General features: G+C 35.6%; 2 protein-coding genes, 1 long non-coding RNA gene and 1 pseudogene across 3 annotated transcripts in view; 2 read left to right on the forward strand and 2 right to left on the reverse strand.

Moving 5' to 3' along the window:
* Positions 1–24,301, reverse strand: part of PPM1E (protein phosphatase, Mg2+/Mn2+ dependent 1E) — a 128,840-nt gene that overhangs the window by 31,445 nt on the left and 73,094 nt on the right. The window lies entirely within an intron of this gene.
* Positions 2,126–3,428, forward strand: LOC102519232 (annotated as a pseudogene).
* On the forward strand, positions 9,302–23,800 carry LOC116669271. The gene is made up of 3 exons (XR_004326609.1): positions 9,302–9,311; positions 19,340–19,346; positions 23,642–23,800. It is a non-coding gene; the product is annotated as an uncharacterized LOC116669271 (long non-coding RNA).
* On the reverse strand, positions 11,548–12,029 carry LOC102512283 (40S ribosomal protein S27-like). Its single transcript, XM_032498395.1, has one exon. The coding sequence runs from the start codon at positions 11,976–11,978 to the stop codon at positions 11,739–11,741; it is 240 nt and encodes a 79-aa protein (XP_032354286.1). The 5' UTR covers positions 11,979–12,029; the 3' UTR covers positions 11,548–11,738.

Below are 24,301 nucleotides of genomic sequence, written 5' to 3' on the forward strand. Positions count from 1 at the left end.
CATGCCTTTTTAATAGGAACTCTAATTCAACCAATATTTTTCTAATGAAGGCACTGGTGAGTGGACCCAGGACTTTGTGCATCCTAAGCACACAATCTACCACTGAGGTATACCTGCCCCCTTCAACCAGTACGTTTAAGTGATTGACAAGGTTTAAGAAAGAAGGGGCTTCCAAGAATCCCCAGGCCAAGCATATGGCCATGTGGGAACCAGGCCCCACTGACCAGGAGGCCAGCAGCAGCTCCACGCACCTTCCAGGCTGCACAGTCAACCATATGGGAAGCCTGACCTACTGTCCATTTGGCCCACAGCCACCACACAGGGTACAGTTTCACAGCCAACCAGGCTAGGGGCCAGCCCTGCCTACCAGAGCACCCACAGTAGTCAGCTCATCACAACAGAAGGGCCCATGAATGCAGCCCACCTACAGGGTATACACCTAGAACATATAACTCTAGTGACCAGAAGGGAGTGGGCTCTGGGGCCCCATAGGACATCTCCTAAAAAAGGCCACTTCTCCAAGATCAGGAAACATAATCAACACACAGAAATAAACGGAGAATTGGGCAAAATGAGGAGACAAAGAAATATGTTCCATACAATGGAACAAGACAAAAATTCAGAAAAGGAACTGAATGTGGAGACAAGTAATCTACCCAATAAAGAGTTCAAGGTAATGATCATAAGGATGCTCACCAAACATAGAAGAATAGATGAACACAGTGAGAATTCTAACAAGGAGTTAGAAAACATAAAGAGGAAGCAAACAGAGCTAAAGAATACAATAACTGAAAGTTAAAAATACACAAGAAGTAATCAACAGTAGATTAGATTATACAGAGTAATGGATCAGTGATCTGGAAAACAGAGTAGTGGAAATCATCCAAACTGAATAGAAAAAAAGACAATTTTTTTCAAAGCAGGATAGTTTAAGAGACCCCTGAGACAACATTAAACATACTAACATTTGCATTATAGAAGTCACATAAGGAGAAGAGAGAGGGAAAGGAGCAGAGAAATTATTTGAAGAAATAATAGCTAAAAAATTCCCTGACCTGGGAAAGGAAACAGATATCCAGATCCAGGAAGCACTGAGTCCCAAATAAGATGAACCCAAAGAGATTTATACCAAGACATATTATAATTAAAATGGCAAAAATTAAAGATAGAATCTTAAAAGAGAAAAGCAACTAGTGAGGTACAAGGGAACTCCAATTAGACTATCAGCTGACTTCTTAGCAGATACTCTGCAAGCCAGAAAGGAGTGACATGTTACATTCAAAGTGATAAAGGGAAAAAATCTACAGCCAAGCATAATCTATTTGGCAAGGTTATCATTCAGATTTAAAGGAGAGATAAAAAGTTTTACAAACAAAAGCTAAAAGAGTTCCACTAAACCAGTACCACTAAACCAGCTTTAAAAGAAATGTTAAAGGGACTTCTTCTCTAAGGGGGAAGGAAAAGCCTACAATGAGAAATATAAAAATTATGAAAAGAAAAATCTCACTGGTAAAGGCAAACATACAGTAAAGGTAGTATCTCAACCACTTACATAGCTAGTAGAAAGGTTAAAAGAAAAGCAGTAAAATCATCTGTATCTACAGTAAGCAAGTAGTTAAGGGATACACAAAACAAAAAGATGTGAAATATGACATCAAAAACATTAAATGTGGTGGGGGGAGTAAACATGTAGGGTGGTTAAAATGCATTTGAACTTAAGAGATCATCAACTTAAACCTCATGGTAACCACAAATCAAAACCTACAATAGATACATACACAAAAAAGAGAAAGGAATCCAAACAAAACACTAAAGATAGTCATCAAATCACAGGGGAGGAGAGCAAAAGAAGAAAAAAGAAACAAAAACAACCAGAAAACAATTAACAAACTGGGAGCAAGTATATACCTATCAATAATTATTTTAAATGTAAATAGATTAAAATGCTCCAGTCAAAGACACAGAGTGGCTGAGTGGATAACAAAACAAGACACATACAAGACATTCACTTCAGGTCTAAAGACACACAAAAACAGGCCTAGGGCTTATTGGCCAATTGGCACATCTTGCCATACAGCGGAGCCATGTGCCTGGTTCCCATGTCCTGCAGCCAAGTTGCCTTACACCCTCTCCTCAGAGTGGTCCTGCTCTGGGCTGGCTCAGCAAGGCAAGGACTACAGCCTGGCAGTGGAATGGCGCCCGAGGCCCAGGATGGTGATCTTTTGTGTGTCTGTGAGTTACTCCAATTGACAGAACAAGGAGGAGAAGCGCACTGTCTCTTTCCTCCGGTTTCCCCTAAAGGACTCAAAATGTCTGATCCCGTGATTAAAAGCTGTTCAGAAGGATAACTGGATCCCCACTAAGTATTCTTTACTCTGTAGTAAACATTTCACCAGATAGCTTCCAAGAGGCTGGCGGACAGCACTGACTGCGCAAGCTCACGGCCATGCTTCCAAATTCCACCTGACTGAGAAGAGAGCTGGAGGACACAGCTACACCAGGAGAAAGGATATCAGAAGGGCCTCAGGGCATGAGGGTGCATGTGACTGAAGCAGAAAGGAAAGGAGCTGCAGGGTCATCAACATCCTCAAGTGAAAACCCAATGGCCAAGCCAGAGTCTTGAAAATTGAAGTGAGATACACTGTAGGGTAAACAGCACCCAGGGCCACCCAGGAAGCCACCAGTCAGAAACTGACACAGCAGTCTCTGGAAGAATTCCAGGAGAGAGTCTGGCCACTGCAGTGTTAGACAGCCAGGGAGAAGCAAATACATCTGTAGATGCTGGCAATGAGACCACTTCCTCCCCTGAGCGATAAGAGTGGCATTTCCATAGATGACTTTACCCTCACAGGGTCTAGGGCATGCAAATTTATTGGCTCACTTCATTCTTACAGTTTCTCCTCCAAGCACATGGAAAGAGGCTGTCTGTTCCCTTAAACCCTGTGGAACAAGAGGCTGAAGAGAGACATGGAGCCTGGCTGCAGCAGGACTAGCCTGGGGCCCTACAAGGGCTTGGCATTGAGCCCCTGAAGTTTGTCACTCACAGCAATGCCTCAGAAGCCCTTCCAGAGCCCCTCCACCCCTCTGACAGATGTCACCTTGAAGCCAGGCATTTAAGCTGTGCTAAGTGAGCACGGTGACACCAGCCCCATGTTCATCAAAAACATCATCCTGTCAGCATTGGGGACCTGCAAACTCTTCAACTTGCTGCTCACCTACTGCTTCTCCTCCTGGCAGAACAAGAACCAAGTGTGCTGCCTGTGGGAGCAGGAGGAGAAGAACGGCAAACTGAAGACCCTGAAACAGAGGGTCAAGCTGCTCGGACAGCCAGGTGTGGTGAGCTGCAGGAGAAGCTGGACCAGCTGAAGAGAGTGACCTTCCCCTACCTGAGCAGTGTACTGCTCCCTTACCCCCAACCCAGCAATTAGTACCAGAGCTTTAAGGCTCCCACACTGCCTGGCTATTATGAGGCAGGGTTCTTGCTACACACTGACGGCTTCTGAGCACTTCCATGTGTTGCATGCTTCCTGCTGTCTTTGTAAAGGTTCTGATAGTAGCTGTACCTTGTAAAAGAGGAACCAGATTGGTGAGCTTATCTCATTTGCTCCAGGGCACTCAAGAGGCATCTGTAGGAATAAGGGTTTAGCTAGTGAGAAAGAAGGCATTTCATGTCAGCTAGGAAAGCCAGAACTACTCAATGAATCGTTGACTTTTTTCCACTTGAATGGGAGAAGTCCCTTTCTATTGCATATCTCACACAAACATAAAATCTTAATGAGGTAGTATCTACATGTAAATAAAATAGACATAGGAAACTATTAGAAAATTATAGGAGACTCTTAAAATCATGAGTTTTTTTCTGTTCATGTTCTAATGAATATCACTGAAGTTAAATCATCTTGAGCATTAAAAATAATTTCTTCAAAATAAAAAAAAGAACACAAAGACTGAAAGTGAGGGGATGGGAAAAGTTATTCCATGCAAATGGAAACAAAAAGAAAGCTGGGGTAGCAATACTTATATTAAACAAAATAGACTTTAAACCAAACCTGTAACAAAGACAAAGAAGGGCGTACATAATGATAAAGGAATCAATCCAACAAGAATACATAGCAATTGTAAATATATATGCACCCAACATAGAAGCACTTAAATACATAAAACAAATACTAACAAACATACAGGAAGAAACTGATAGTAGGGGACTTTAACTATCACTGTTTGCAGATGACAAGATACTATGTATAGAAAAGCCTAAAGATGTCACCAAAATGCTATTAGAATAAATGAACTTAGTAAAGTCACAAGATACACTATCAATATACAGAAATCTGTTGCATTTCTATACACTAATAACAAATTATCAGGAAGAGAAATTAAGAAAACAATCCCATTTACAATTGCATCAAAAAGAATAAAATGCCCAAGAAAAAAACACCTAAAAATAAATCTGACCAAGGAGGTAAAAGACTTGTACTCTGAAAACTATGTCACTGATGAAAGAAATTGAAGACAACACAAATGGAAAGATATACCATGCTCATGGATTGGGAAGATTAATATTGTTAAAATGACCATACTACTCAAGGCAATCTACAGATTCAATGCAATCCCTATCAAAATACCAAGGGTATTTTTCACAGAACTAGAATAAAGAATCCTAACCCTTGTATGGAAACACAAAAGACCCTGAATAGCCAAAGCAATCTTGAGAAAGCAGAAGAAAGCTGGAGGCATCACATTCCCTGATTTCAAACTATACTACAAAACTACAGTAATCAAAACAGTATGGTCCTGGCACAAAAACAGACACGTAGATCTACGGAACAGAACAGAGAGCCCAGAAATAAACCCTCACTGTTACAATCAGCTAATCTATTACAAAAAAGGCAAGAATATACAATGGGGAAAAGACAGCCTCTTCAATAAATGGTGCTGGGAAAACTGGGCAGCTATATGCAAAAGAATCAAACCAGACAACTTTCTTGAAAGCCGTATTATAAACTTCTCATCATTGTTTATCTCAGGACCACATGTGATAACAATCAGATTCTGCTGATTAAGAAAACAGAGATACAAGGTACTCTGCTAAAAGTTGTATAGCTTACCAACAATATGGTGGCTACAAGAAACATGTTTCATGAATTCCAGTCCCTTACTCTAGTTTTTCCATAAACATAGCTTATGCATTTATTCATTTATTTTAATTAAAAAAGTAATACATGCTACATTCTTGTTGAAAAAAAAAATCAGAGAATACAGAAGTGTTTAAAGTAAAAAGGTAAAAGTCTACTATATCCTTCCAGATTTTTTTTTCTAAGCATTACATACAAACAGAAAAATATAGCTTTGTTTTGGATTTATTGTAGAATAAATTAAATTATATACATGTTATTATAAAATGTACCTTTCCCTTAGTTCTGTTTTACAGAACTTTCCATGCCAATGATAGTGCGTGAACACACACAAAACTTGTTATTTTAAGCTGCTACATAGTTTTTCTATAAGTGGATATTTAGACTATTTATAATTTTTAATACCATAAACAACGCTTCAGTGAACATCACTAAATGCCTTTTTGTGCATACTGTACCAATATATATATAACCCATTATTTGTTATATTATTTTTAAAATATTGCAATCATATATATATGTTTAAAAGTCAACTTGAACTAAAAGACTCATAACAAAAGACAGAAAACCCTTACCCAGTGTTTTCTATGCTGTAGAGGCCACAAGCCTCAACTTTTCTAGCCATTCTCCTGTGTCCATCATTTTGAATAAAATGTTTATACTGATATTTCTTAATTTATCTTAGGTATCATATATATTATCTTCTTCCCATGGTAGAAGACATGTTGGTTCTTTGTGATTTACCAATATTATCTATATCTTTTCACCATAATGATTTTTCTCACACAGACAACTCCCCTGTCCCACAATATTTCGTTAAATCAGTAAGTTTTAAAATATTACAGCTATATGAACAGTGTGAATTTCTGGAGTACATGAAGATCACAACTCCTTTGTTGTGCAACTTTTTTCCCCTAAAGTTGATAACTGCCTCATTTTCTTTTTTTTCATTTGCTTTGTTTTCAACACACCTATCAGTAATTTTTTTCAAAATACTCCAAAACCATTGTGGCACATCATTCAATTATTTTCTGTATGTTCAAACAACAAGTTCCTTTTTTTTTAACCCCCTGGAAAGCACCCTGGACTCTAGTCTTGTTGTACAAATGACATTCTGGGACATTCTTACGGAGCTCTTCTGTGTTGGTTCTCCTGTTTCCTAGATCCTTACTAACTTGGTTTTTAGATTTTGCTAGAGTACCTCCTCCTATAGTTTTACCAGCTTCTACTATCTCTCTCCTTTATCCTTCCAATTCTTTTCAGTCATATAATATCTACAGTATCAGAGTTTACAACATACAACTTCTGTCCTAGAATAGTAAGCCCCACATTAATCCTATGAATTCAACACTCACATCAGGTCTTTTGCTGTATTTTCATCGCTTGGTTAGCTGAAGTGTATCCACCAGTAGTTTCTCAAGGAGACATTAGGAAAATCACATTTTCTGAGTTTTTACATATCTAAAAATGTCTGCTGCCTTTCCTTTACACCAGAACAACGGTTTGACTAGATATAAAGTTCCTGGGTCAAACTTTTTGTCCTTGAGGACTTTATAGATCTTGCTCTACTGTCTTTTGACATAACTTTTCTGAGAAGAATTCTAAAGCCAATTTGAGTCTTTCTCCTCCTCATATTGATTCTTTTACTCTGGAGTCATTAAAATTTTTTTTAAACATTTTTCTGAAGTAAATGTATGAACAGTGAAATGCACAGGTCTTAAGTATTCAGTTAGACGAGTTTTCTGTTGTTTTGTTTTGTTTTTGCAGATAAGACTTTTTTTTTTTTAAGCCCAGTGTTTTATCCTTATTTCCTTTGAAGGGGAAGAGGGGTAATTAGGTTTATTTATTTACTTATTATTATTATTTTTTAATGAAGATACTGGGGATTGAACTCAGGACCTTGTGTATGCTATGCACACACTCTACCACTGAACTATATATCCTCCCTCCCCTAAAAAATTTTTTTTGCTGTCCAGTCACATTATTAGCTTGGGCCTTGATGTTAACTGTTCTATGTAAATTTTTCCTGGTTCATGATGTGCTCTTTCAATCTATTGATTCAAATCTGCATTTGCTTCTGAGTGGTTTCCTTGTAAAATATCTGTAAATATTATATTCCATTATTTGGATTTTACTCTTCGAGGACAACAATTATTTTCTTTGTCCACGTGCCATATCTAACACTGGCTCTCTTTTCTTTTTAGACACGTGGCTAATTTCTATTTCATTTTGTTCATTTTTTTCCCTCAATTTTACTCTCCATGTACCTCACTATGTTTTTCAGAAACGTCTCTTCTCCTTTTTGCTGCTTGGAATACACCCTTCATCTCACTGACAATCTTATTTTTCTCTTCCACTTATTTCCTGAACTGGTAGCTAAGCTTCACCTTTTGCAATCTTCCTTGACTTATCTCTGCTTTGAGTTCTAGTTTTATTGAAGCATTTGCAAGATTAATTTTTTTAAATTACCATTCAAGACAATATATTTTATTACAACTTCCATCAACTGTTTTTCATTACTCAGGAGTATTTTTCAATTGTTATTTTTTATTTTTGTTCATTTCAAGTTTTAAAAATTGTAATCTTTTAATATAAAATCCCTGCAGGTTCTTTTATGATAATAACCTATAAATGAAGTACATTCTTCCTGGATCAAGTCTTCCTAAGAGGTTCATGTGAGAAAGGGACCAGATCTGTGTTCCAGGCTAGCAAGAATTCTTATAGTTTCCAATGAAGTTCTCGAGGAGTGTGAGGGAGTTATTTTATTCTTGACTTCTCCTCAGCCCACAGATTGGAAACTAAAAAGCTGCTAATAATATAGGGACAGGTTCTCCTTCCTCACATTGTTTTGTTTTGTTTTGTTTTGTTTTAAATATGGTGTACTTACAATTCCTTGGCTTATCCTCTCTTCCTTCTTGGTACCAAAGCAGGTATTGGGAATTTCCTGCTGGTAGCATATGAATGGTTCCAAAATTGTTTGTTTTTGGCCCCCAGGGCACACAACCATTTCTGGGGCTTATACTCTACAGGCTTTTACTGAGATCTTCAAATGAAGGCATTCTATCATTTCCTCAAACCCATCTGGTCTTTGTTGCATTTGGTAGCCTTTACTCAATTTTGTGATTTGGTGTTACAGATATTTCTGACTCTTATTAAAGATGGAGTTTGCATTTTTTTTCTTGTTCATCCTTCAATTTTTTTTTTCCTGGTGATTTCTGAGAGAAGCAGACAATGTCATTGTTATTCTACTATTTTAACACCTGTAATGAGCCCTTATTTTTTTTTTACAAGGGATTGAATGCTTTTCAAAGAGAGTGATAATTACTTCCATAATACAGAGGCACATGCATTAAGTCTACCTTGATTCTTGAGTATGGCAAACAAGATAAAATAATACTTTCTTAAAGGAATGCATATTCAATGAGTTGAATCAAATACATTCAAATATGAAGCATAATAAATTAGGGAAAGAAGTGATTTCAGAATGAAAATTGGTACGTGAGAAATCTGTAATTCTAAACTCTGATTCTATGCTATTTAATTTATGCTATGACCTTGTATTAGGCATTTTTCCCTCAGATTTTTTTCTGTAAACTTAGTCTTTAATTATTTGTTGCATGTACTTTGGATGGAATGTAGAGATCCTGTTTAAGTATAAATTTGTAACAACTGAGCAATTAGAGAGTTAATGTCAAATCAACCAGAATTTATGAAGTGTTTATAATTACCTTCCATTCTCCTTCCTGCCCTCTAAATTACTCCAACAAGCCTAGAAAACTGAAGCCAGGCAAAATCTTTAGCAGGTTGTACCTTCCTTCTTTCTACTCTGTACAGCTAACGTACATGCTAAACTAACTACATTCATCAGAATTTAAATAAATTACCAAGGAGGAAAAATTGTAATATATTTTCCTACTTTATTTTAATCCACATGGTTATACAGAAAGTCCAACAAATGGTTCTGCAAATACTTGCCTCTTATTAATTGTGATAGAACCTCAAATAAATTCTCAGGACATAGGTAGGAAGAAATTTTTCTGATATTGAAAATAATGACAATTTACCCCACTTTTAAGACCTTCTAAACTTACCAGAATTTGAAATAATGAGTTGAGATTAGATAAACTTCTCAGTGATGTATGTAAACAAAGTAACATGGTAACACAAAGAAATCCAGTAGTGTTTCATATTAGCTTTGTGAAAACTTACATCCACCCAGAAACATAAAAACTTGTAAAACTAAAACTCTACTCATAAAACTCCCCACAACAAATCTCCTATCTCCCCATTTCCTCCTACCCCAGCCTTTGGCAAGCACCATTCTACTTTCTGTCTCTCTGATTTTGACTACACTAAGTACCTCATGTAAGGGAAATCATACAATGTTCATCCTTTTGTAATTGACTTTTCACTTAGCATAATTTCCTCAAGATTCATCCATGTTGTAGCATGTGTCAGAATTTTATTCCTTTTTCAGGCTGAACAATATTCCATTGTATGCATATATCATATTTGCTTATCCATTCATCTGTCGATGGACACTTGGATTACTTCAGCATCTTAACTATTGTGAAAAATGTTGCTATGAACATAGGTGTACAATATCTCTTTGAGACTCTGCTTTCAATTCTTTGGGGTATATACACAGAATTGGAATTGCTGGTTCATATGATAATTCTATTTTTCATTTTTTGAGGCCATCCTACTGTTTCCAGAGAGCTGTACCATTTTACATTTCCACAAACAGTACACAAGGGTTCTAATTTCTCCAGATCCTCACCCACACCTATTATTTTCTGTCTTCTTTTTGATAGTAGCCATCCTAATAGGTGTGAGGTTGTATCTCATTATAGTTTTGATTTGCATTTCCCTAATAATAAGTGATGTTGAGCATCTTTTCACGTGCTTCTTGGCTGTTTGCATATCGTCTTTGAAGAAATACTTATTCAAGTATTTTGCTCAGTTTTGAACTGGGTTTGTTTTTTTATTGTTGAGCCTTAGGAGTTTTCTGTATATTCTGGATATTAATCCCTTATCAGGTATATGATTTACAACTATTTTCTTCCACTCTCTGGGTTATTTTTTTTAGTCTGTTGATAGTGTATTTTAATGCCCAAAATTTTTAATTTTCATAAAGTCCAGTTTGTCTATTTTTCCTTTTGTTGCCTATGCTGCTGGTGCCATATCCAAGAAATTATTGTAAAATACAATGTAGTAAAGCTTTCACCCTAGATTTTCTTCTAGGAGTTTTACTGTTTTAGATCTTACATTTTAGTCTTTGATCCATTTTCAGTAAACTTTTGTATATGGTATTAGATAAGGGTCCAACTTCATTCTTTTGCATGTGGACATCCAGTTTTCCCAGCACCATTTGTTGTAAAGACCTTTCTTTACCTATTAATGGTCTTGGCACCCTTGCCAAAAATAAGTTCACCATATACGCGAGGATTTATTTCTAGGCTCTCTATACTATTCCATTGGACTTTGTATCTGTCTCTATGCAGTACCACAATTGTTAAATTATTGAAGCATTATAGTAAGTTCAGGAAGTCTGAGTCCTCTGGTTTTCTGTTTTTAATCCAAGTTTATTTTAGCACTATTTGGGGTCCCTTGAGATTCCACATGAATTTTAGGGTAGGTTTTTCTATTTCTGCAAAAAACATACCTGGGATTTTGATGGGAATTGCACTGAATCTATATTTCACTTTGGGTAGATATCTTAACAAATTACATATTCCAATGCACAAATACGGAATACATATTTGTCTTCTTTAATTTCTTTCAGCAATGTTTTATAGTTCATTGTAAAAGTCTTCTACCTCCTTGGTTAAATTAATTCCTAAGTATTTTATTCTTTTTGATGCTATTGTAGATGGAATTGTTTTTGTAATTCCCTATTCACATTGCTCATGTATGGAAATGCAACTGATTTTTGTGTGTTGACTTTGTATCCTGTTGCTTTTCAGAATTCATTTATTAATTCTAACAGATTTCTTTTATGTGTGTGTGTGCAATCTCTAGGGTTTTCTACATATAAGCTCATGTCACCTGCAAACAGATCATTATACGTCTACCTTTCCAATTTGGATGCCTTTTATTTCTTTTTCTCGACTAAGTGCTCTGACTAGAACATTCAATACTATGATGAATAGAAGTTGTAAAAGTGGGCAGTACTGTGTTGACTAGAAGAGCTGATAGCTGCTCTCACTTCATGGTTCAGTTAGACTTGCCTGGGGTCTTAAAGATATCAACATCCCAGTTTACTTAATAAAATTTTCTATCTTATAACTATAGCTTAAAAAAACAATGTCTTTTCTATATTTTATCTAGATTTAGATTTTGGATTCAAGAAGCAAAGATCATACATGAACTCAAATCTTTGAAAGTATCTAAATAAATGTTTCTTTTTTTCTTTTTTTTTTGCCCATAATCAAAACTTTATTGAAAAACTGACACCAAAATAGGTAAGCATTGCTGTGTATGTTACAAAATTAAACAAAACTACATTATCTTGGTAGGTTAACTAGAATTACTGAACTGATAAGGCTTTCTGCGATATCACACAAATTCAGGAAGCTGTGTGGATCATTAGTGCTGCTCTCTTTACAATGAACACCCTTCTGTAAGTCTGGCCTTTCCTCCTGTTGGCTGGCACAGCACCGTTGAACAACCTACACAAAGCACCACTGTCTGAGCTTGGCTGAAAACTGTGGTAATCTTGTAGCAACCTGGACATTCTACATTCTTAAAAAACGAATTTGGACTTTGAAAGAGTTGTTTCTTTTTATGTTTTTTCTTTTCCTCTTCCAAGGAAGGATGCAGTAAGTCTCTAGCCAAAGGCATGTGGACTGTTTCACCTACCCAGCCCGTCCAGATCTCCAAGGCTAAATAAGTGTTTCTTATTCAGTTTTTTGGAAGGCTGAATTTTTAAGGTGTGTTTTGTTTGTAAATAGCTCCTTCAGGGAAGTTAAGGTAGGTAAAAAGCACCAAACTAAAATCATAAATTAAACATTAAAAGTCACATTGAGATAGTACAGCATTAAATCTAGCCTTACATTAAAAAGGATTTTCTTTACTTGACACAAATTCCAGTCATCTAAGTAATTTCTACCCGATAAAGGAATATGCCCTTAGGAATTCTACTGGTTAAATAGTTCAATTTCTCAAGGAACTGTTTTAAAATAAGCCTTAAATATGCACCAAACCCCCAATAAAGCTGGCAGCTTCAGGAAAGCTTAATTACCCTTATTCTTTTAACCATCCAGTGACGACTTTAGTACTTATTACCTGCTGTGAGCACAGTCAAATGGATTCCCCACTGTTAAATTCAGAAAATAAACTAGGGAAGAAAATCAAGAAAAGAAAAGAAAAGAAATAGGAATGAAGACAGGGGAAGTAACAAAATATAGCAACAAGGGACAAAATAAGAATATCAGCCTGGCTTTTGTTACTGAGAAATTTGAGAAATTATTTTCAGGAACTATATGAAAAACATCTAGGAAAATACCTTTGTTCATCATGGTACAATCTGGCTTTGAAATGATCCAATAAGGTCAATAAATAAAAACTGAAAAAACTTAAAAAAAAAAAAAGATAATCGTAAAACTTTTTTTAGGTAAAGAACCATAACAGTACAAAGCATTGTGTTATTCTCATAATGAAAAGAAGAAATAATTGTCAATTGACACTGTAGCAGGGTTCAAAATCATTTTGCTTTCCAGCTATAGCTTCCCCTCTGAAGTCACCATAAAATTGGTTCTGTGCTATTTAAGTTAAGCCAAGAGCAGTGGCATCAAGCTGAGTGAATCTGATTGCAGAGAACTACTGTCTGTTTTAAACTGGTTTTTGGAAAGATGTCTCCTTAATGGAAATGCTGAGTTATAACCTTAACCATAGTAATGCCTCTGGGCATCGCCTCAGGAAAAACTATCATAGAAGTAAATGGACTGAAAGAAATATAGGAGAATGGATGCTATATTTGAAAAGTGCTGTAATGCTTTAGCTAGGAAAACAAACATAAATAAATAGATAATAACAATGGCAACAACAACAACAATAAAAATAATCTCTAGGTCTCACCAGAAAAAAAGAAATTTCAACACATTTAATTTCCAGTGAATATCGATAGTTCTCATACTTACTGAAGGAATCTCTGTTAACTAGCCAATTAGTCATATATCATATCACATATTTGTATGGTACTCTGTTTACAAAAGGTTTTCACATATATTATCCTTTATCAAACCCTGTGGGATAAGTACAATGATATTAATACATAAAATCATAAAATTGGAAGGAATCATAGGAATTCTCTAGTAAACTTCTAAATTTACAGGTAGGAATTCTTTGTACAGTATCCATAACATCTAATTAATTAGCTTCTGTTATAATTTCTGTAGTGACAGGGAACTATCAAGATTTATGAAGAATGAACAAGGCTAAACTGGGTATTTATTTAAATAGGATCAGGCAAGCAGGGCAACAGAAAACTTAACCTCTATCAGCTATTTTCTGCTTATTGAGAATTTATTATGTGCCAGGCAGTTTTTATGTATATAATCTCATTTAATCTTTACAACAACCTGTAAAGAGCAGCAATTAACTGCTTAATTGGAACATTTTGCTAGAAACTATTCTTTCCCCAAAATACGTAATGACCTTTAAAATCTATCTAAATGCAGCACCTCTGAGAATGCATGTTAAATAGCAGACACAGAGGAAGATATGATTATTTCCATTTTACAGATGTGAAAAGTGAGTTAAGCAAATTACTCGTATTTAGGAAGTAATGGGACAGAACCTAGAACACAGATTTTCAATCTACTAGTCCAATATTAATTCCATTCCACCTTGCATAGTAGATAAGCTACAATGCATTTTAAAAGAGATAAACATTTTTAAAGTCCCTTAAGTTTACAATAAAAATAAAACTTTGGGGCTATAATAATATATATCCCAATATAATTGAGATAATTTAACTCTGAGTTGGATGAGACTTATAAAGATATGAAATTTAGGACTGTTCAAACTAACACACTACTGACCATATGTAATTCAGTATAGTCTTTGGTCACTGCAACTACTGATATGATATACTTGTGGATTATACTACAAAACAGGCACAAACAAAGCCTGCCTCCTTTTCCTTTCTCTTTCTTTCCCTCTCTTCTCTCACCCTCTCTTATACACGCACCACAAAAAGACAATAACCTCTGACGCTAAGTAGTGAATAATTGTGGAAGATAAGGAGAAATGTCAAAAATCTAGATTTAAATTAACTTTGCCACAGATTATGTGTACTGTTAGTGAGTACAGTATATGGAAAAGTCATAAAGTAGACAAAGCTTTCTCAAAAATCAGGTTTTGTTCACATGTTATCTCTATATCAAAATCAGTTCATCACATCATTATCAACATGACATCCCTGGTAATATTAACCTTGACCACTTGGTTAAGACAGTGTGTACCATGTTCCTTTATATACTTTAATTTGAAAGTGAGTCAGCATTCAAGGCAGGGATGGAGTTAACTCCACCTCCTGGAAAAGTGTGCTTCAATTCTGTATATTCTTCTAAAAAAAACTATAGCCCTAGTCTAGTCATTTTGAAACATTATCAGATAAACACAATTGAAGAACATTCTATAAAACACCTGGCCAGAGTTCCTTAAGATTGTCAAGGTCATAGGAAACAGTGAAAGACTGAGCAACTGTCATAGACCAGAAGGGATTCAGGAAACATGATGATTAAGTACAATATGGTATCCTGGACTGGATCCTGGAACAGAAAAGGGACACTAGCAGAAAAACTGAAATTCAAATTAAGTCTAGAATTTAGCTAATAGTAATGTATCAATGCTGGTTTCTCAGCTTTGTCAGTAATGTAAGATGAAAACATTAGGGGAAATTTGGTTAGAGGTAGATGAGAATATTATTTTAACAGCTTCCTATAAATCTAAAATTATTCAAAACAAAAAAGTCTATTTTAAAAAATCCACTCAAGGCTGCATACTTACAAACTTAATGCCATTACATTGCTGACCACCTCCTACAATTCTAGTCTGTCTTCAATCCACTCCAGCCATCCTGGCCTCCTGGTTATTTCTCAAACATACCAATCATGCACTCCCTTCAAGCCCGTTGTTCCTTGCTTCATTGCCTCTCTCTGGGATGATCTTTCAGATGTTCATATGGCTCTCACCCTCATTTCCTTCAAGTCTTTGTCAAATGTAACATTATTAAAGAGGATTTTCTTACCGACTTTGTATAAAAAACAGCTCCTTACCATTTTTCTTATTACTTATTTGTGAATATATTTTCTGTCTCCCTCCTGTCCTCCACAGGGGCACAGTCAGTTTTGTTCACTGCCTTTATCTCCAACACCTAGAACAGTACCTAAAAACAAATTTTAAAAAATCCTTCAGGGGTATCTGCATCTTAACAAGAACAAAACCTTAAATCAAAGGAACAAGCCTCTGGTGTTGTAATTTTAGACATCATTATTAACTAGTAGAAATATTTAAAAATAGAACAGCCTTGAAACACCCCTTGAAATCATATGCAGATTATTGCTAACTTCATCTAGTCCTAAGGCCCACATTATTCTTTAGTACACGAGAAGTGGTTAAAGGTTATCCCCTATTCTTGCGTTACAGTGAAAAACGAAGGAAGAAATGTACAGAGACTTTTAAAAATTAATATGATCAGAGCCAAGCAGAAAATTAAAGCTGCCTTTCTGAATATGTACATTATGGAGAGGACAACCTCAAACAACTTTGGAACAGTGATATTTTTAAACAGGAAAGGCTCATATCTAAAACTAATTTCTCAGATTTGGTAGAAGCATGTTATTCAGACAATAATGGTGCCAAATTATATTCTTAAATTTCTTTAATTTTATTAAAATTAATTCTTTAATTTTAGATTTTAATTTGAATGACCAAAGCCTAAGAGCCAGTTTTAATTCAGATGGTCATATTAAAATCTACCTGTTTCTAGAGGATATTGTACAGCATCTGGCACAGTAACCCATCTGCACCCAGCGAAGCATCACAAACTCAAAGTGTTCTTGCGTCAGCAAGCCAACTGCTTCCACTATATCACATTCCCACTCTCTGCCAAACTGTTTACGCATCAGGCAAGGTTGCTAAAAATGAACTAAAATGGTTCTCGGAAGCAAAAAGTGTTTTATTCGAATTAAGATCCAAGATACCGCTCAGGTGAACTCCAAAGGCATCAATATAACTGGGATCACTAACAAAGCTGTGCCAGCCCACATGTTCCTGCTGCAGGTTATTATAATGGATGAAAAGTCTGATGAATCATTCATTTATTCAACTAATATTTACCAAGTGCCTGCAAAACATCATAAAATGATCCCTTTGTGCGCTGTGCATAGAAAAATATATAACCCAGTGACCACCCTCAAGTATAGTCCTTTAAAAGAATTAAAACATAATTCTACTTTACAAGTCTTTCTTATACAGTATTTCGCTTGATCAGGCTTGGCAGATATTATCATCTCTATTTGCCAGATGAAGAAACTTAAGTTGAAATAGGTTAAGAATCTTGCCCAAATAAAAGAGCAAGTGGTAGGTCGGTATAGTTATAATCTATAGGAGATCAGAGGAGGTGGAAATTACTTTTAGCAAGGGTAGTAATTTTTTCCCTATAGGCTGGTATTTTTACACTTCGAATCTGATTTACAGACTTAATCTTAAACAGACTTAATTGTGCCCCAAATTCAAAAGGTCTTTCTCACAGCACACCACTACCTTTCTCCCAAATTAGCTGCATGTCTAGAAGAACTGACCAGCTTGCACATCATGATGAAAAGCATTGGCTTTGAATGTGGGTTAAAATCTGTGTTTTGACTGTCACTGCTCATGGATGACTTGATACTATACATAGAAAACCCATAGAAGCAACCAGAAAACTACTAAAGCTCATCAATGAATTTGGTAAAGCTGCAGGATACAAAATTAATATCCAGAAATCAGTTGCATTTCTATATACTAACAACAAAATAGCAGAAAAGGAAGTTAAGGAAACAATCCCATTACCATCACACCCAAAAGAATAAAATACCTAAGAATAAACCTACCCAAGGAGACAAAGGACCTGTACTCTGAACTATGAGACACTGATGAAAGAAATTGAAGATGACATAAACAGATGGAAAGATATACCACGTTCTTGGATTGGAAGAATCAATATTGTTAAAATGGCCATACTACCCAAGGCAACACACACAACACAGAGTACTAACCACTATACAATCACAGGGAGCTACCGGGGACCTGTCCAAGGCAACATACAGATTCAATGCAGTCCCTGTCAAATTACCAATGATATTTTTCACAGAGCTGGAACAAAAATGTTAAAATGTGTATGAAACACAAAAGACCCCAAATAGCCAACTGTTCACTAAAATTGTCTTTGTCAAGGTCACCAATGACTTACCAATCTAATGATAATTCCTCAATTCTCATTTTATTTGACTTATTGGTAGCATTTGATACAATCTCTCCCCTCCTTCTTGATATAATTTCTGGGCCAACATCCTCTCTTGGTTTCTCTAATAATTGGTGATGTCCTTCTCAGTCTTGTTTGCTGGTTCCTCTTCTTGTTTCTGACTTCTAAACATCAGAGTATCCCAGGGCTCAGTCCTTGAACCAGTGTTATTGCCTACACTTACTCCCTAAATGATCTTGTCTTGTGGCTTTAAAAATCACTATTTCCTTATGACTCACTACTATTTACTTCTAGCTCCAACTTCTCATTTGTACCCCAGGCCTCTATTTTCTCTTGCTTACTCAACAACTCAACTTGGAAGTCTAATATATGTTCTAAACTTAATATGACTAAAGCCAAATTCTTGATTCCAGCTCCCAAACTGATCCTCCCACCATCTTCTCCATCTCAGCTAATGGCAACTCCATTTATTGACAAAAGCCTTCAAGTCACCTCTGACTCCTCTTTCTCAGTCCTACATCAGCAGATACAGGTGATTTTTTTCTTCAAAACATATCCAGATTGTGACCACTTCTCAGCATCACCACAGCTATCACCCTAGGGCATCTCCTGTGATAGTCAAATAGCTGGAATCTGCCTCTCCAGAGACTTATCACCTATTTCCCACACTGTAACCAAATAGATCAAACTCCAAACCAAAGTCAAACTTCAATGAAATGATGAATTCAGGCAACAATCATTAATGGATATCTGAGTCAACAGATGAAATTATGACACTGTGGTTATGTAAGTGAATGTGCTTATTTTTTAGGGATGAAGTGTTGTAGTATCTGCAACTTTCAAATGGCTCAGCAAAAATAGATGGATGGATAGATAGACAGACAGACAGAGAGATAAAACAAATAAGACAAAATGTTAAGAGCTGCTGAAACCAGGGGGTGGGTAAATGGACACTCATTGTACCATTTTCTCAACTGTTCTGAATGTTCAGAAAATTTCATAATAAAAAGTTGGGAAGAAAAATGTCAGTCAAATTATGTCTCACTCAAAACCCAATGGCTTCCCATTACCTTCAAAGTAAAGTCAAACTTCTTACAGTGGTCTACAATGCCCTGAATAATTTGAATCTTTCCCTATCCTCAACTTTTAGCCCTAACTCTCCCTATTACTCAGTTCTTTACAAGCACACTGGCGCCTGTTTCTCAAATATACCAGGCACTCAAGACCTACACATGTGCTGTTCCTCTACCAGGAATTTCTCTTCTATCTGAAGGAAGTATATACTCACTTCATATGAACACAACTCTACCTTATCCCTCTATTATGCAGCAGTCTCCTCCCCTTGGCATATTTTATGACCCTTACTTTCATTTTTCTCCATAAATTCATCTAATCTGATATATTTGTCTTTGTTCACTGTCTCTATCCCCATAGCAGAATCCTCCATGAAGGCCAGGACTTAATCTGTTCATTGCTATATGTACAAAGGATAATATCTGGCACAGAGTAGAAAAATTACTAATATTTGTTACATAAGAAGAAATGAGTGAATAAAAAAATTGGAGGGCAAATAAGTAACCATGAAGAGAACTATATTACAAAATTTAAAATGAAAAACTGAACATAGAGGAGCCCACAATATTTTTCCTTAGAAATAAATCCTTTTTTTTTTTTTTTTGAGTAAAGGTAGATTTATTTAGAGAGATACATACTGCATAGAATGTAAGGCAAGGAAAGAGGTGTGGGCGTTGGGTGCTCAGGTTAAAGTAAAAGCAGGTACACACTCCACAGAGTGCGGGTCATCTCCGAAGGGGAGGAAGCAAAAAAGGATCTAAATCCATTATCTCGATCCTTATGCCTTTCATTCATTAGCAGTTCTCACAATGAAAAATAAAATAAAAATTCTCAGGTTCACAAACTAAAATTTATACGGAAACATTCTTGGTCATTTCATGTATAAAATATCACTTTCATACAAAAAAGCCTAAAGCTTAGAAAACTAGAGGAAAAACTGATGATTCTGAAAAATGAAATTACAAAATAACAAAACTGATCTGGGTTATTTTAGTGTAAAATAACCACTGATACTGAATTACAGAATAAGTATTTTTAATTCATTTTTTAAAAACTGTAACAATGGCTTCCTTTGGTTACTGAACTAGAGGCTGAATGACAGAGGTGAGAAAAAGACACATTTTTTACTGTGTACCCATTTTTATCTTTTAAATTTGTGTCATGTGCAACATTTTAAAATCATTTTTTTAAAATATTGTATGTAAACTTTAACTTCTGGCATGAGACTAGGTACTTAGACTAACTCTTCCACTGAAAATAACTTAAAATGCTATTTAAAAATCTTCTTTAACACATCTATTAGTTAGCAAAAATTATGCAATACTCACACCAAAAAACTAAGTGAAGACAGGGAGCACACAGAGAAGTAAGATGAACACTGATGCTGGTACTTTCCTTGAGAACATTTGCTGACTGGTGACCTAAGCTTTCATTTTCAGAGCTTAGATTGATTTGGGCATCAAGAGACAAGGCCCAGAGTATTCCCAAAGTGGGGAATCTAACAAAATTTACCCTCTTAAAGGAGGGACTCCCCAAACCACCTACCCTCAAGGTAAAGGTAAACCGGAAATGCCACCCACTCCCAACTTCAAATGCTAGAAAAATCGCTTGTTTTTTATTTATTTAATTTCTTGTTTGCTTGGAGGGAGGGAGGTAATTAGGTTTATTTATTAATTTTTTTCAGTAGAGGTACTGGGGATTGAACCCAGGACCTCATGCATGCTAAGCAGGTACTCTACCACTGAGCTATACCTTTTCCCCTGAAAAAATCACCTGTTTTAAATCATAACATTAAGTGGAGATGGAAAAAAAAATTCCCCTCTGGCTTCATAACCTCAATGTGGCTCACACAAAGGACTGCAACCCACATTCATGCTCTCTGTAAAGTCTGAAAACATTTATGTTAACAATTTAGTTGAAAGTTGTTCTAATGGTAATACCCCTAGGGCACCCAACAGAAGCAAACTCAAAATCCTGCCTGGATAAATCCAAGCTTTATTCTAGGCCTGAAATAATTTTCCACATAACAATTCAAGGAAAATTATAGTTCATGTGAAAATTACAAAGCACACAAGAAAAGAAATCACCATGGGTAAGAGTCAGTGGAAATAAAACATTACAGAACCACAAAATGAGACATGTGACCTATCATAATTAGGCTATAAAATAGTTCTATTTACTATGTTTTAAGATATAAATGACCTGAAAATATAAGTAAAAAACAAACACATCCAAAAAAAAAAAAAAAATCAAGCCAAACATCTAGAAATGAAAAATATAAACTCAATGGATGAGACTAAGAACAGAATAAATTCAGTTGAAATAAATACTATTAAGCTGGAATATAAATCTGAAAAAAATTCTCTATAATGCAACACAGAGAAGCAAGAGATGAAAAATGTAACAGAGCTCTTAGCCACAGCAATCAGACAAGAAAATAAATAAATAAAAAGAAAGAAAGAAAAAGAAATAAAAGGGATCCAAAATGGAAAAAAAAGAAGTAAAACGATCACTGTTTGCAGATGATATGATACTATATAGAGAAAATCCTAAACACACCACCAAAATACTATTAGAGTAAATGAATTCAGTCAAGTCACAGGATACAATATCAATATACAGAAATCTGTTGCATTTCTAAACATTAATAACAAATTATCAGGAAGAGAAATTAAGAAAACAATTCCATTTATAACTGCATCAAAAATAAAGAATAAAATGCCCAAGAACAAAATACCTAAAAATAAATCTGACCAAGGAGGTAAAAAACTTGTATTCTGAAGACTATAAGACATTGATGAAAGAAACTGAAGACATTACAAATGGAAAGATATACTGTGCTCATGGATTGGAAGGATTAATATTGTTAAAATGACCATACTACTCAAGGTAATCTACAGATTCAATGCAATCCCTATCAAAATACCAAGGGCATTTTTCACAGAACTAGAGCAAAGAATCCTAATATTTGCATGGAATCACAAAAGACCCTGAATAGCCAACGCAATCTTAAGAATGCAGAAGAAAGCTGGAGGCATCACACTCCCTGATTTCAAACTGTACTACAAAACTACAGTAATCAAAACAGTATGGTTCTGGAACAAAAACAGACACATAGATCAATGGAACAGAATAGAGAGCCCAGAAATAAGCCCACACTTACATGGTCGGCAAAAAAGGCAAGAATATAAAATGGGGAAAAGATAGCCTCTTCAATAAATGATGTTGGGAAAACTGGACAGCTACATGTGAAAGAATCAAACCAGACCACTTTCTCACACTACAAAAATAAACTCAAAATGGATTAAACACTTAAATGTAAGACCTGAAATCAAAAAACTCCTAGAAGAAAACAGGCAGGACACTATTTGACACCAGTCTTAGCAATACTTTTTTTGGATCTGTCTTCTCAGGCAAGGGAAGCAAAAGCAAAAATAAACAAATGGAATAACATCAAACTAAAAAGTTTTGCACAGTGAAGGGCACCATCAACAAAATGAAAAAGTAGCCTACTGAATGGGAGAAAATATTTGCAAATGATATATCCAATAAGGGGTTAATATCCAAAATATACAAAGAACTCATACAACCCAATATCAAAAGAATCTGATTAGACAATGGGCAGAGAATCTGAACAGACATTTTTTCCAAAGAAGACATACTGATGGCCAACAGGTACATGAAAAGATATTCAACATCACTAATCATCACAGAAATGCAAATGAAAACCACAAAGAGATAATACTTCACATCTGTCAAAATGGCTATCATCAAAAAGTCCACAAATAACAAGTGTCAGTGGGGATGTGGAGAAAAAGGAATCTTCTTACACTATTGGTAGGGTTGTAAAATAGAACAGCCACTACAGAAAACAGTATGTTGGTTCCTCAAAAAATTAAAAGTAGAACGGCCATGATCCTGCAATTTCACTTCTGAATATTTACCCAAAGAAAACAAAAACACTAATGCAAAAAAGATACATATGCACCCTAATCTAATGTTCACTGAAGCATTATTTACAGTAGCCAAGACATGGAAGCAACCTAAGTGTTCACTGATAGATGAATGGATAAAGAAAGCACACACACACATACAATGGAATATTATTACTCAGCCATAAAAAAGTGGAATTTTGCTATTGCAACAACATGGGTGGATCTAGAGGGTATTATGTTAAGTGAAGTAAGTTAGACTCAGAAAGACAAAAACCATATGAACTCACTTATATGTGGAATCTAAAAAATAAAACAAACAAAGCAAAATGAAAACAGACTCATAGATTCAGAGAAGAAATGGCTGGTTGCCAGAGGGAAGGTGGAGGGAGGGTGGGGGAATTAGATGAATGGGGTTAAGAAGTACAAACCTCCAATTATAAAATAAATAAGCCATGTGGATGTAATATGCAGCATAAGGAGTATGGCCAATAATATTATAACTTTGTATAGGGACAGATGGTTACTAGACTTAGGGTGATCCTTTCATAGTGTATGCAAATGTCAAATCACTGTGTGGTAGACCTGAAACTAACATAGTATTGTACATCAACTATATTTCAATTTAAAAAAATATAAGAGAGTTAAGAGACATGGAAGATATAGAGAACAGGTCTAATATTCAGAGTTCCAGAAGGAGAGTGGAAACAATGAGGAAGAGGCAATATTTAAATATATAAAGACTGAGTATTGGTTAGGTACATATATAAAATTGCTTTCATAAGAAACTGCTTCATCTTTTTTTCAAAATGGTTATTTCTGTCTCTTTGACATCTTTCCATCACTCTTTGAGCACCTTGTTACTTTTAAGCACAAGATGTTCGAGAATCATCTTGTATATCCTTGCTCCAGCTTGGAATCAGCAACTCTTACAGCGAACTCTGGTTCCTCTTAGTGGATACTAGTATTTAGAAAACAGCGACTATATGTATATGTATATTTGTGTGGACACAAACACACATACACAGGCCAGACTCTACACTGGGACAGGCTGAACCCTGGCCCTTGTGTGACAAGAGAGGAGTATACTGCTGGGAATCATAGGATGTCTCCCACAAAGGGCCACCTCTCCAAGGTCAAGACACGTAACTAACCCATCTAAAAATACAAATAGACAGACAATATGAGGCAGCAGAGGAATAGATCTCCCAGGCCAAGGCACAAGATAAATTCCCAGAAGAAGAAATAAGTGATGAAGAGATAGGCAATTGATCCAAGAATTTAAAGTAATGATGGCAAAGATGTTCAGAGAACTCAAAGAAGTATAGATGCACAGAGTGAAGTTTTTAGCAAAGAGCTGGAAAATATAAAGAATAATCAAACAGAGTTGAAGAATAAAATCACTGAAATGAATAACACACTAGAAGGAACCAAGAATAGACTAAATGAGGCAAAAGAATGGATCAGTGAGCTAGAAGACAGATTAGTGAAAACCACTACTGCAGAACAGAAAAAAGAAAAAATTATGAAAAGAAGACACTTTAAGAGAACTCTGGGACAACATGAAGCACACTAATATTCACATTATAGGGGTCCCAGAAAGAGGAGAGAGAAAGGACCTGAGGAAATTTTTGAAGAGATAATAACCGAAAACTTCTCCAATTTGGGAAAGGAAATGGTCAGCCAAG

The sequence above is a fragment of the Camelus ferus genome, chromosome 16, assembly GCF_009834535.1.
Source record: "Camelus ferus isolate YT-003-E chromosome 16, BCGSAC_Cfer_1.0, whole genome shotgun sequence".
Lineage (NCBI taxonomy): Eukaryota > Metazoa > Chordata > Mammalia > Artiodactyla > Camelidae > Camelus > Camelus ferus.

Bases quoted from the DNA above. Each gene is read 5' to 3' on its own strand.
- LOC102512283 (XM_032498395.1), bottom strand. From the start codon at position 11,978: ATGCCTTTGGCTAGAGACTTACTGCATCCTTCCTTGGAAGAGGAAAAG.